The sequence below is a fragment of the Microtus pennsylvanicus genome, chromosome 4 (genome assembly GCF_037038515.1).
Source record: "Microtus pennsylvanicus isolate mMicPen1 chromosome 4, mMicPen1.hap1, whole genome shotgun sequence".
NCBI lineage: Eukaryota > Metazoa > Chordata > Mammalia > Rodentia > Cricetidae > Microtus > Microtus pennsylvanicus.
Window position 1 is genome coordinate 62402350 of NC_134582.1, and position 14413 is coordinate 62416762.

At 38.8% G+C, this 14413-nt stretch overlaps 1 protein-coding gene across 5 annotated transcripts; it reads right to left on the reverse strand.

Moving 5' to 3' along the window:
• Nucleotides 1–3098: 3098 nt before the first annotated feature.
• On the reverse strand, nucleotides 3099–7178 carry LOC142848698 (transformer-2 protein homolog alpha-like). Of its 5 annotated transcripts, none has more exons than XM_075970890.1 (5): nucleotides 7020–7178; nucleotides 4462–4639; nucleotides 3772–3887; nucleotides 3454–3491; nucleotides 3099–3369 (listed from the first exon to the last, which is right to left on the reverse strand). In XM_075970890.1, exons 1-5 carry the CDS (start codon nucleotides 7166–7168, stop codon nucleotides 3200–3202), a joined length of 651 nt encoding a protein of 216 aa, XP_075827005.1. In that variant the 5' UTR covers nucleotides 7169–7178; the 3' UTR covers nucleotides 3099–3199. The 5 variants fall into 5 exon arrangements, with proteins under 5 accessions (XP_075827005.1, XP_075827003.1, XP_075827002.1 ...); XM_075970888.1 differs by having other exon boundaries at nucleotides 3772–3928; nucleotides 4302–4639; XM_075970887.1 differs by lacking the exon at nucleotides 3454–3491 and having other exon boundaries at nucleotides 3099–3425; nucleotides 3772–3928; nucleotides 4302–4633.
• Nucleotides 7179–14413: the final 7235 nt, after the last annotated feature.

Here is a 14413-nt window from a genome sequence, read left to right on the forward strand (position 1 = left end):
CTGACTAATTATTGACTGACAAGTCTCTGTCTCTCTCTATATATATTTGTGCAGCATCAAAATGAGCCTGACAGGTTCATGGTTGCTCATACCTGCCCAGGGCAAGTTGTCACAGGCAAATGTGTGGGTATCCTTCTCCTGTCTGTTCCTAATGGCACCTGACAGAGCCAGGGCTGCTCAGATGCATCCAGGGCAAACTTTTTCAGGTATTATTGTATTCTTGAAATCTTGAAACTTCAATAGAATTCAGGTTCATATCTATTTCTCTCAAGAAAGAGTTTGTGGACCCTCCTCATGAATTCCCTGTAAATATAATTGCAAGCAGAGATAACAAAGAACACACTGTGAGAGATGTTATAGATCAAATATGGAGCATAGTACACATTTTCTGCTCTTGTTTTGTGGAATGGAAATATATCACCTGATCCCTAGTGACAGCAGATTCACTGCGACTTGAAGTTACTTGCTAGATCCTGAAGTGTGATAAGACATAGAAACAACAGTGTTTACATGTGTTGTATGCTAAACATAGATTCTCTCATTACTATGTAGAACACTGAAAAGGAAGTGTACAATTTTACTGCAAAAGAGTAACATTTGCTCATGTCATTAGGTGTGTGCAAAGAATTTACAGTATAATTCCAAAAGGCAAACAAAAACCATTTGAAAATCCCGTTGGGAGTAGACAGTCATGATTCTCTCTCCCTCTGTCTCTCTCTGTCTCTGTCTCTCTCTCTATATGTGTGTGTGTGTGTGTGTGTGTGTATGTGTGTATGTGTGTGGTGTATGTATGTATATGTAGATATAATACATACATACACACATATATACATATATATCCTGTGAGTTTCTGTGCACAAACATATCTGTGTGTGTGAAAAGAGAGAGAGAGAAGTATATTTAGTTAAACAAGAAGTACAACTACTTTCAAGAATGGAGACAGCACTCAAATCTGTAGTAAATGGAGTCCCAAGAAGGAAGTTTAAGTACTAGAACATATATTTAACATATACTGCTAAGTTTCTTCTCTTCTCTTTTATTATAAGAATAGCTTTATTTGGAGCTCTGTTTTAAGTATATTTCTCTTTTCCATAAGTACTGTGATCTAACGTCAAGCATTCTCCTTCATCTAGCTGGTGGGATAAACACTGAGAGACTCTGGTATAATGCAGAGATACGTAAGTGGCAGTCACTGAGGTTCCCTGTTAAGACTCTAGACACCTTGGTTATAATAACGCAGAGTTATACATGTGGCAATAGATGTGTCTATTTGGCTGATGTGTTTAAGGTGGCAATGTATTCCACGGTAACAAGGAGCCATATGAGCACTGACCATAAGTTTTTGAGTTGTTGGACGAGATACACAGAGAATTTGATGAATGTCATGGCCATTCAGTTTTATTTTCTCAAATAAGAATAAAACAATTCTGGAATCAGGGAAAGAAGAGTGGCTTACATTTGGGTTACTGAAGAGATGAGTCATAATCCTATACTAGACTTATGGTAGAATGATATAGACATGACCAAAACACTTTGCTAAAAGTGAATAACTTGCCCACATATAGAAACTGAATTTGAAGAGGGGATAAAGAGGTGCATTGTATATTCAATTGCTATTTCTCTTATCCTGACTAATTATTGAGTATAGAGAACACATTGCACATGAGTGTTGACAATGGACAATTTTCTTTACATCATATTTCAGATGCCTATAACTGTGTTTGTCCATCTCTTCGTTTTGTTACATCATATCATTCTTTCAAAGAGACTGAAAATTGTTCTTATTGCTTTAAAAACTTGGTACCAATTTAAAATCAATGAAAATGTGCCCTTAATGTTTTAGGCTAACATTAAACTGTCTCTGAAAGTCTAAGTAGTATAAATTGCATGTAACTGTAATTGAGACAATCATTCATTATACTGACAAGTCATATTTTGTGATAGAGTTTAAGGTACCTTCCATAAGTGATATTGTTAAATGATGTCAAGAACCTGAGAATTGACAGGTCATGGACCCAGGTGAAATTCTATTACTATTGTTCCCCTAAAGAACACATATATAAAATTACTCCTAATGACATGCTGTTATACCAACAGATAATCGAATAATTCAACTTTGTTTAAAGAATAACTTTTTCAGTATATGATAGTTAACAAGGAGACTCACAACTGTATACTTTCAGAGAGTGAGAGACTTTGGAACACTCGTCTGTAGAGTAAATATCTTCATCACACCCTTTACCTCACAGTCCAGAGGTCCATGTATAAGATGAACAGAGAATATTTGATGAGCCAGATACATAGATGACTCGAAGACACAGTGCTTTCCAGACACCATAGGAATGATGTACATATGAATACAGAGAGACTGTGGCAGCATGTACAGACCTAACCAAGCTCAAGATAAACAAAATCTTGGTTTTTCAAATTAACTTTTATTTGAAATTACTCTTTCCCACATGTATTTTAGAATTCTATACTATACAATAACCCACAAAACCAATAACCCAATACCAAAATTTCTAACAGCACGTTATACAGTTTTTCTAGGTAATAAATAAAGGTTTTCCTTCAATGATTAAGAGACTACTTAAGTTTCTGTAAATTTAAGATAAAAATCACAATTTAAGTTCTTAAAGTTTAACATGTAACTTCAAATATAACATGTTTTATAGGAATCTACAAGCTTTTAATTCCTAAAAGGTGACTTAATTTTTTTTAGGTTCAAATTTACATTCTTCATATTTTCTCCTACAACTTCAAAATTTCTACACTCAGCTAATCAACTGTTCCATGCCACTCCAGACAAACTTGACTACTTAAAGTGTTATTTATCTTCCCCCAAAGAAGGTTAAAGAGCAGTTTGTCATGACTGCAGATTTATACTAATAGGATGTGTACTACAATATCCATCACAAAAGTTTTCAAAAGATCGTTTCTTCGTGGTAATGAGTCGATCTCTGTAAATGCTGAAAGAACCACACAGTGTAACACTGGGCTCCTTTTTTACTTAGATGTTGAATAACTTAAGTGACAATTACACCATTAAGAAAGTAACAAAGGATGTAACAATTGGCCATAGATTAAATAACCAGGGTTTTGTTTTGAGGACTAGGAAGCATTGGAAGCTTGGAAATCCAGAATCAAAAAGAAAAAGGAGGGAAAAAAGTCCTTAGCCACAACCACTCCATTATCATTATCAATAGCGTCTTGGGCTATAGGAAGGAGATTTTGACTGTGATCTGTATCCACTGTAATAAGGAGAAGGTGACCTTCTTCTGTACCGGTAATCGTAATCTTCGTATCTGTCATAGCCTCGGTCATATCCTCTATCATAGTAAGAATCTCGTCGTCTACCACCGCCGCCGCCTCTGCCACCTCCTCCTCCTCCACCACCTCCTCCTCCTCCGCCACCTCCTCCTCCTCTGCCACCTCCTCCTCCTCCTCCTTGACCACCTCCTCCTCCTCCTCTACCACCTCCTCCTCCTCCACTACCTCCTCCTCCTCCACTACCTCCTCCTCCGCCACCTCCTCCTCCTCTGCCACCTCCTCCTCCTCCTCCTTGACCACCTCCTCCTCCTCCTCTGCCACCTCCTCCTCCTCCACCACCTCCTCCTCCTCCGCCACCTCCTCCTCCTCCTCCTTGACCACCTCCTCCTCCTCCGTCACCTCCTCCTTCTCCTTCACCTCCTCCTCCTCCGCCACCTCCTCCTCCTTCACTACCTCCTCCTCCTCTGCCACCTCCTCCTCCTCCACCACCCTCACCACCACTGAGTTGGTCTGCCCATGTAAATGCCTAGTGTAGGTGTGTGAGCTCTCTTGGTTATAGAATAATCCACACGAATTCTTCTACCATCCAGCTCCATTCCATTTGCTCTTTCCATAGCCTCCTTAGAGTCATCTATCCTCTCAAAATACACAAGGCCAGCTCGCCTGGGTCTGAAAAAGCATGGGATAAATCCGGACTAGCTGAACATAGAGGACAATGAGGAATACTGAGAACTCAGGAACAATCACAGTGGATTTTTGATCCTACTGCACGTACTGGCTTTGGGGGAGCCTAGGCAGTTTGGATGCTCACCTTAGGAGACCTGGATAGAGGTGGGCGGTCCTTGGGCTTCCCACAGGTCAGGGAACCCTGATTGCTCTTAGAGCAGATGAGGGAGGGTGACTTGATCGGGGGAGGGGGAGGGAAATGGGAGGCAGATGAGGGGGGGAGGCAGAAATCCTTAATAAATAAATAAATAAAAAACTAAAAAAATAATAAAAAAAAAAGAAAAGAAAAACAAACAAAAAAAAACACACAAAAGCAAATCCACTTGATCTGCCAGTTCGCTGATCATAAACTACATGGACACCACTCAACGGTCCATATCGAGAAAATACTTCACGAAGATCTCTTTTTGTTGTGTACAAACTGAGGCCAACCACTCCCAGGCAAGTGTTGAGATCTGGATTCGCCCTGCGGCATGTATGTCTTCTGCGATTAGACATTGGAGAATGATTCCTACTTCGTTGACGATACTCTGGCGTATAGGATCTACTTCGAGATCGTCTCCTATGAGAGGGGGACCTGGACCGACTGTAGCGTCTACGAGAATGTCTCCTTGACCTTGACCTGGATTTTGATCTTTTTTTTTTATTGATAAAAGAAGAATAAAGAAAAAAAAACAAATTTCCACCTCCTCCCAGCCTCCCCTTTCCCTCCCCCTCCTCCCACTCTTCTCCCCCTCCTCCCACTCTTCTCCCCCTCCTCCCACCCCTCTCCCCTTCCCCCCACTCCTCTCCCCCTCCCTCTCCAGTCCAAAGAGCAGTAAGGGTTCCCTGCCCTGTGGTAAGTCCTAGGTCCTCCCCCCTCCGTCCATATCTAGGAAGGTGAACATCCAAACTGGCTAGGCTCCCACCAAGCCAGCAGATTGCGTAGGATCAAAACTGCGTGCCATTGTCCTTGGCGTCTCATCAGCCCTCATTGTTCGTCATGATCAGAGAGTTCAGTTTTATCCCATGCTTTTTTTGGTAGTAGTCCAGCTGGCCTTGGTGAGCTCCCAGTAGATCAGCTCCACTGTCTCAGTGGGTGGGTGCACCCCTCGTGGTCCCGACTTCTTTGCTCATGTTCTCCCTCCTTCTGCTCCTCATTGGGACCTTGGGAGCTCAGTCCAGTGCTCCAGTGTGGGTCTCTGTCTCTATCTCCATCCATCGCCAGATGAAAGTTCTAAGATGATATGCAAGATATTCGTCAGTATTGCGCTAGGATGAGGTCATTTCAGGTTCCCTATCCTCAGCTGCCCAAGGAACTAACTGGGGACCTCAGCTTGGGCACCTGGGAGCCCCTCTAGGGTCAAGTCTCCTGCCCACCCTAAAGTGGGTCCCTTAACTAAGAATTGTGGTTCCGTGCTCCCCTATCCAACCTTCCTTTATCCCGATCCTCCTATTTCCCCAAGTCCCCCCTCCTTCCCTTCTACCTTTTCTCTCCCCATCTCCCCTTACCCCCTTCCCACCCCACCCCCAAGATCCCACTTTTCTCCCCGGCAATTTTGTCTACTTCCCTTATCCAAGAGGGTAACGATATGTTTTTCCTTGTGTTCACCTTCTTACTTAGCTTCTTTAGGTTCGCCAATTGTAGATTCTGTGACCCCTATTTATGGCTAGAAACCAATTATGAGTGAGTACATCCCATGTTCTTCTTTTTGGGTCTGGGATACCTCACTCAGGATAGTGTTTTCTATTTCCATCCATTTGCATGCAATCCCCATCAAGATCCCATCAAAATTCTTCACAGATCTGGAGAGGACAATAATCAACTTTATATGGAAAAACAAAAAACCCAGGATAGCCAAAACAATCCTATACAATAAAGGATCTTCTGGAGGCATTACCATCCCTGACTTCAAACTCTATTACAGAGCTACAGTAATGAAAACAGGGTGGTACTGGCATAAAAACAGAGAAGTCGACCAATGGAATCGTATAGAAGACCCGGATTTTACCCCACAAACCTATGAACACCTCATTTTCGATAAAGGAGCTAAAAGTATACAATGGAAGAAAGAAAGCATCTTCAACAAATGGTGCTGGCACAACTGGATGTCAACCTGTAGAAGAATGAAAATAGACCCATATCTATCACCGTGCACAAAACTCAAGTCCAAATGGATTAAAGACCTCATTATCAGCCCGAAAACACTGAACCTGATAGAAGAGAAAGTGGGCAATACCCTACAACAGATGGGCACAGGTGATCGCTTCATAGGTATAACCCCAGAAGCACAGGCATTAAGGGCAACATTGAATAAATGGGACCTACTAAAACTGAGAAGCTTCTGTAAAGCAAAGGACACTGTCACTAAGACACAAAGGCAACCTACTGACTGGGAGAAGATCTTCACCAACCCCGCAACAGACAAAGGTCTGATCTCCAAAATATATAGAGAACTCAAGAAACTAGACTTTAAAATGCTAATTAACCCAATTAAAAAATGGGGCACTGAACTGAACAGAGAATTCTCAACAGAAGAACTTCAAATGGCCAAAAGATACTTAAGGTCGTGCTCAACTTCCTTAGCAATCAGGGAAATGCAAATCAAAACAACTTTGAGATACCATCTTACACCTGTCAGAATGGCTAAAGTCAAAAACACCAAGGATAGCCTTTGCTGGAGAGGCTGTGGAGGAAGGGGTACCCTCATCCATTGCTGGTGGGAATGCAATCTTGTGCAACCACTGTGGAAGTCAGTGTTTCGGTTTCTCAGGAAATTTGGGATCAACCTACCCCTGGATCCAGCAATACCACTCTTGGGAATTTACCCAAGAGATGCTCTATCACATGTCAAAAGCATTTGTTCACCTATGTTCATAGCAGTATTATTTGTAATAGCCAGAACCTGGAAACAACCTAGATGCCCTTCAATGGAAGAATGGATGAAGAAAGTATGGAATATATACACACTAGAGTACTACGCTGCGGTAAAAAACAATGACTTCTCGAATTTTGCATGCAAATGGATTTTGATCTTGATCCAGAATGGGATTTAAAATGTTTGGAAACCCGTGATGGACTACGAGATCCTGACCTGCTCTCTGATTTTACGCGAGCAGGAGTTCCCATTGGAGATTTTGACAGAGAGCGAGACTCTCTGCCCTCGAAGTTGTTCTCCTTTACAGCACTCATGTCGGCCAGGAGCTCCCAAGAACTAGACAAGAGACAAGTCTCGGCTTGAGGACCCACGGCCTAGTGACCAGCTGTCTGGATTGTGGGGAGGAGGAAGGCGATGGCAACAACGGCCGGGACACTCCACTCCTACTAGCTCGCACGTTCGGGCAAAATGGCCAACAAAATCTTTCTTAAATTTTATTTATTAAAAATTTCCACCTCCTCCCTTCCTCCATTACCCCCCGCTCTCTCCACTCACCCTCCCTCCCCTCCAGTCCTAACAGAAGTCAGGGTGCCCTGCCCTGTGGGAAGCCCAAGGCCCTCCCCTCTCCATCCAGGTCTAGGAAGGTGAACGTCCAAACAGACTAGTCTCCCACAAAGCCAGTACATGCATTAGAATCAAAACCCAGTGCCATTATTCAAGGCCCTCCCCCCTCCATCCAGGTATAGAAAGGTGAGCATCCAAACAGACTAGTCTCCCACAAAGCCAGTACATGCAGTAGAATCAAAACCCAGTGCCATTATCATTGGCTTCTCAGTCAGCCCTCATTGTCAGCCACATTCAGAGAGTCCGGTTTGATCACATAATCGTTCAGTCCCAGTCCAGCTGACTTTGGTGAGCTCCCACTGGGAGAATGGAAGTGAGAACAAAATCCAATGTTAATCAAGAAACTATTTGAAATTGGTAGCTGTTAGAAGGAAAATCAGTTATCTTCAACAGAGTGATATTGTGTATATTTTCCACACTCCACAGCAGGCTATCCATCCACTCAGGAGCAGTTGGCAAATACAAATTAGAGGCTTTGTTATGTCTGTTGTTGCTTCTTTTTCTTATCTGTGTGGTGTGTGTGTGTGTGTGTATGTGTACCAGCATGCATGTGTGTGTACATGCTTTTCTTTAGAGAAATAGTGACAAAATGATAGAGCATAAGGGTTGGTGGGAAGGGCAAGGTGGGTAAGAGTGCATGTGGGTAGAGTAGGTGAGGGGAAAGAAAATGCTCAAAATTTCTGAAAAATCTCTAAAATATGAACAAATAAATTAAATCTAGTATGAGGATTGCTGAAAGAACTGAAATAGAAAATAGAAAAAAAATACAGAAAACTTTATTAATGTTTAGCATATATTCAGATGACTATTCACCCTGCTAACATGGAAAATGCTGTGATGAATATTAATTATTTGTAAGTTTATATTTAGAAAATGGAAATAGCAGAGGACAGCAGTGTTGATATGCATGTATATATAAGCACATCCTTATTAAGAGAGCGAATCACATTTCTCCTTTATAAGACCTGACACAATACTCTGTAAGCAATGAGCTTCCTTTTATAATAGGACCAAAATGGAAAAGACAGACCGGCATATGCACACTTAAAGTGTACACATAAGCATGAGTAAACTTTACTTAAGGGCAATGTGAATAAGCATGATGTGGTCAGCAGCTATCTGAATAACTTAATGATATAATGAAAATTATAAAATAAACACTTACATAATTTTTATTCTTAAAATAAAATCATACTTAGTTCTTTTGAGCAACTTTTTTCCCTCAATTTTTGGTCTCCTTTCTTATTTACTATGAGCTGTACACTATGGCAATATATAGTTAATTTACATCTGTGGTGTTTTCAGTTATTAATAAATAAATATTAAATAAGATAAAACCAAACTATATTCATTATTAGCAAATTAGAGCAAGTCTCAAATTCAAGAAAAAAAATAGCAATAAAGGAAAGAGAATTTAAGGAAATTTGGCATATTGAGCAGTAAGTGTGATATGGGGTGATGAATTGTCAGGTTAAAATAAAAACATTAGTAATTAAAGCAAACCAATAATCAGCGCTTGGAGAACCGTAGGGAAAAGACTTTAGGCTACACTGAGATTTTAGTTTTTGGGGGTTCGTCATCGTACCTACAGATAGACCGCAGACTATATCTTAGTGTAATGACTGCTCCTTGCTTTTGGTAAACTGGTAACTACTGTCAAAGTCTTAGCTCTTCAGAAAATATTTACAATTTTGTGTATTTCATACACAATGTTTAACTCTGAATAAATTTGAAAAGATATTATGCTTCAGCACTGGTAGCTTATTTGTGTAAGACTAATAAATCCTCTACAAAGTCAACACATGAATGGGAAAAATATTCTTTCTCATGGAGCTATCGAAAGCTCGGAGGAGAATCATAAGAAATATCTAGCATTTGGGAGATATTTCAGTGGGTCCAAACTTTGCTCTACAATCATGAGGTTATGAGTTAGGATCCCCTGTACCCACCTAAAATGGTAACAATGGAAACAAGAATGATGATTACAATAATGACACCTAGGAGTTTCCCAGGGTTTAGATGGTCGGCCAGTCAATCTGATTCAGTGACCTCCAGATAGTGAGAGATCTTGTTTCAAAACAAAAGAAAGGAGAAAGATAGAAATAGACAGAGGCACCACCCTTGAACTCTGGCCCCTTTATCCTCACTCTATACACTCATGTACACTCACATACACACACATATGCACACCTGTCCTCAGTGTACTCACTGGACAGCACAGGATTACAGAAGAGATTATTGTGTAGTATGCAATAGATGGAGATACTACTATCATAGTCTAACATTAAAACAAAAGCAAAATGAATATATAAATCCCGGAGTGAGCTCATTCTCCTGAATCTGCTTCCAAGGTTAAGCTTGCCAGTCTAAGTTGGTTTGTGTCTCATGATAAAGAATTAGGTAAGCTGATCACATCATAATTATTAGCAGTCTCATTAATCGTTCTTCATAGCAAGATGCTTCATTTGAAGTCGTTTGCTTACTTCTCCCCTAGCAAAGCCAGCACATTTTTGAGGCCTTTTGTTCTTGGGATTCAGGGCTGCCTAAGAACAGGCACATCCATTTTCCCAGAGATGCGAGCCTGTGACCTCTACTTCCTCCTTTGCTTCTACGATGCTATTAGCAGGTTCTGTGCAGCAGCCAAAGGCCTGTTAAAAGGCAGAAATGTGATTTTGATCTTTTTAGTTTCTCACTAAATTACAGAATCAGTTCTCTGCTTGGCAGCTGCTGACAATTCCATAACAGTTTATTTTCCAGTACCTCGTTGAAAAGCACCAATTTATGGTTTAAGGTACTCATTTATATCGAGACAGAGACCTCAGTGGTTAGATGCGGGTCGTTTCTGCTCATGCTCAGTTTGCAGCTGACCTTCATGTCTGCGCTTTTTTTCTTCTGAACAAGAGAAAATTAAATATGCCTTAATTTATATTTTTAATAGAGTGAGACATAGTTTCAGAGGAAGTATCTTTCTATCATCATGATAAGAGAATCACTCTTTAAAGTAACATATACAAGCATTTAAAATCGAGGCTGTAACACTATTTAAAAATATTATAGGCAATATACATTATCTCAATATGATGCTTGCCTGAGTTTTAGTATTTCAGAAGTAGTAAGCACTGTTGTATTTTCCTTCTTATTTACTTTTTTCATTTTGATAAAAAATCTACTATTGTAAGCAAATGCATTTATATATACAGAGAAACATTCCCTTTTTAGATTGATGTTTAAAACTATGTTATATATTTCCTAACATAAAATGTAACCATAGATTCTATTATTTTTTCTAAAGTATACATTATTACAAGCAAAAAAATCAGGAAAAATAGTTTATCTGTCAATGATATGTGCTGTTCACTAAATTTTGGATTGCTATTGAGTTAATGCACAAGAAAAAACAAAATGTTTTATTCATATTCACAAATGAATTATTGTAATTACATTGACGTTCAAACAAATTTGCTGAAATTATATTCATGCAATTGTCTATGTCTTCTCGTTTTAAATAATATTACTCGGCTTTGGAAGGTTCCCTAGTGAAGTGAATGTGATAGAAGTATTCATAATTTTTCAACTTTATTAGGTTTATAAATATTATTTTATGAGGCAGTGTTTTGCCAGAATGTTTTTATGGGTTCTATGTGCATGCATCATGCCTCCAGTGGTCAGAGAAGAGAACAATAGTTCCCCAGAAACCAGAGTTACAGTTGCTTATGAAATACCTGTTGGTGCTGGAGTCAAACTGTGGTCTTCTGAAAAAGCAACTGCTTTCCACCACTGAACCAACTACAGAACTCCAATGTTGCTTGTTCTTTATTTTATGTGTATAAGTGTTTTATCTACATATATGTCTGTACACCACATGAATGTCTGGTGCCCACAGAAGATGGCATCAGATGCCCTGACACACTTACCTGGAGTTACCCTATGATGAGAGAGCAGCATTTCTCTCAGACAGTATAAATTTATCAATTAAAAAGTCATTAACAGATATGGGTAATTCTTTTTTTCTTGTTATAGAATGGGACATCATAGTCCTTCCTAAACTTAACAGGCTATTGTTTTTGGTTCTTGGTTTCCCTACAACTCAAAGGAATGACTGTTGCTGACAACACAATGTAACTGAATCAAAGAACATGAAACATTAAGCTGACCCTCACCTGGAAAGTCCATCCCTACTGACTAGCAATCCTAACTCTGGAAGGTGATGTGTGTGCTACAATAATGACTGGCCTGGTAGGGTTTGCATAGGTTTGACAACAGCACTAGTGTTGTGGGAGTAATGAAGCCCAGCTCCTTCCACAACATACACTAGACAGAACACAGTTGTTGCATACACAGACTCACAGAGAATATGACTGTGGGCACTGGACTTATCTGAGATCAAGTCACTAAAATTCCCAGCATGGGAGCAGAAGTAGTTTGTAAAATTATAGCCCTAGTTCTTGGCAACTGAAGGCATCCCAGAAAGGAGGAATCAGTTTTACTTTTTTAAGAATGCAGCAGCTGTGCTCCAGTAAAGTTCCTTACCTCCATGCAGATACAGGCAGCACCTGGTGGACTCACTGAGATTTAAAAAGAAAAAGAAAGCATATGGACACCAAGCAGGAAGAAGAAAGAAGGGAGTTAGTGTAGAAATTGAAAGCGAGGTCATGGATTCAGTTAGCCTATATTATTTGTATGTATGTATACAATCTTCAAACAATAAAAACATGACTAAAGGATCTACAACTTTTATTTACTTAATATTTTACAAATAATAAAGTATAAAAAGGTCAGTGTCAAAGTATACAAGAATAATAAAATTTAGTTTTTAACCTGAAAGTAATTTGAATACAGATTTATTTAAAAATGGAGAATATCAGTGATTTTAAATGCACGAATGCAAAGGCAGTATGGTAAATAACCACACTTCCTCAGTAGGAAAATGGACACAGTGCATATTAAAGAATATCAACAAGGAAATTGTGATAACTAATATCTGAGAGGGTTAAATGGCAAATGAAGGAAAAGTCCCTTAATGTATTAATCCAGATGTCACTGGGTTCCTACCACACCACTTTACTTTACCAAGTATCCCATTCTGCAGGAAATAACAACATATACAGAGAACGAGGTCACAAACTAAAGTCTGGTTTGGCTTCCTGGGACAATGTGGGATGAGAGAAAGAATCTATTCTGCAGTGATTTGTTCCTGCTAACGGATGCCTTTATTAAATTTCTGGTACAGAGTGGACCTAAATGCTGCCATAGAAGAGCAACTCTTTTATGTGTGTCTTAGCCCACAGTACTGCTATTGTGTTAATGATAATGGATGACTCTAAGGATAAACACATCTTGAGAAAAAACACATTCTTTGTGAAGCCTCAAGAGAAAGCAGCCTTATCTGACCCCATTCTGAGAACACATAGCATCACGCCTTGCTACCTCCCATACATTCAGTGAGGAATAAGACATTGACAGGGAAGGGCATCTTTGTAAAATCAGAAATCTAGCTCCTATAAGTATAACTAAAAATGCCTGAGACACAGATAATAGTCCATGACCTTGTCACTGGGGTATTTCTGCAGGAAAAGTAAAGCTATTAACTACAAGAAAATCTCTCTTATAAGGCTGACATGGAAAGCTGGTGCCAATTTTATTTGGAATTGTAAGCACAAACATGTATAAGCATGAATACTTAATTCTTAAAATGCAAAATTTGAGTAAAGTAATTATAGCATAGAAACCTAAGGAACAATCCTGAATTAGTACATCACAGAAAGTGTACATGACACTAATGGTTAAATTACATGACTTTGTGTGTCAAATGCAATGTCATAAGTTACTGTGCTATCAGGACTTTTTAACTATCATTTTATTTTTCTACAGTATCCATTCTTTCATTTCTTTAGAATATTGAAACCTATGACCTAACAGGACACAAGAGATGCCACTAAATTCTATGAAACAAATACTTGAGCCTCCTAATGATATTTTAAATTTAATAAGACCTTAAAGAGCCTAATGTCTTAAATCTAAAATTAAAAGAAAGAACCAAGTTATATTAAAATAATTTGAATTCTTTTACCTGAGCTTTAAATTAAATTAAAAAGAGAAGTTATTGCTTTGTGTCATGTTAGTAGAAAACTAATAAACTACTTAAACTTGACTGGCCTGTATACTATCTATCCACGTTTGATACTTGTTAGTCAATGTACACAAAAAGGCTCAGAAACGACATTTTTTCGATAGCCAAAGAGAAGAAAGCTTTCCCTAGATAGTACCAGGATTGTATTCCAGATGCTGAAGGAGACATTAGGGTCTTTAAGGTCTTATTAAATTTGAAATATCATTAGGAGGCTCAATCAAAGATTTGTTTCATGAGTGCATACCAACTCAATTTTCTTTAACACACAAAGATCATCAAATACTATTTCCAATTATTTCTTAACTAACCTTCACTAAAGTACTTAACATCAGTGCTAATTTAACTTGATTTGCTCTTAAGTATGCTATCTCTTCTATATATGACCTTGAGAATAGCTAAGAAAATATTAAAGTTAACTTGTGCTTCATTCCTAACTCTTTTGCAACCATGTTCTTTATACTCCATTAACTGTATGAAAATTCTTATTAATACATTATTTCTGGAAGTTCAATTTAATTCTAAAATCAGATAAATTTATTTGATAATTATCAATGATTTATTTGGCATCAAACACTTTTATCTTAAATCTTGTATTATTTTACAAAGCTCTTCCTTACATATTTTGCTATATGTGTTATATCTTCAATTCTATCATTGCAGAGTCAGCTTCTATAATCATGTTTCTCTTTTTCTTTACTGTGTATTTGCTTCCTAAAATAGTTCTGAGACTATACAGGGAGCTAAATATATAAGGGTTGAATTAAGAGATAAGCAAAGCCTGAGCCACACACTGATGTTTTATTAC

What these genes read in the sequence shown, in the direction of transcription:
- LOC142848698 (XM_075970886.1), bottom strand. Translation starts at nt 7,168, where the DNA reads ATGAGTGCTGTAAAGGAGAACAACTTCGAGGGCAGAGAGTCTCGCTCT. An exon ending in AAACATTTTAAATCCCATTC is followed by an intron (nt 4,640 to 7,019) that starts TGGATCAAGATC and finishes TTTTATCAATAA; the next exon opens with AAAAAAAAGATCAAAATCCA. An exon ending in TACATGGGCAGACCAACTCA is followed by an intron (nt 3,426 to 3,771) that starts GTGGTGGTGAGG and finishes AGGAGGTGGCAG; the next exon opens with AGGAGGAGGAGGTGGCGGAG.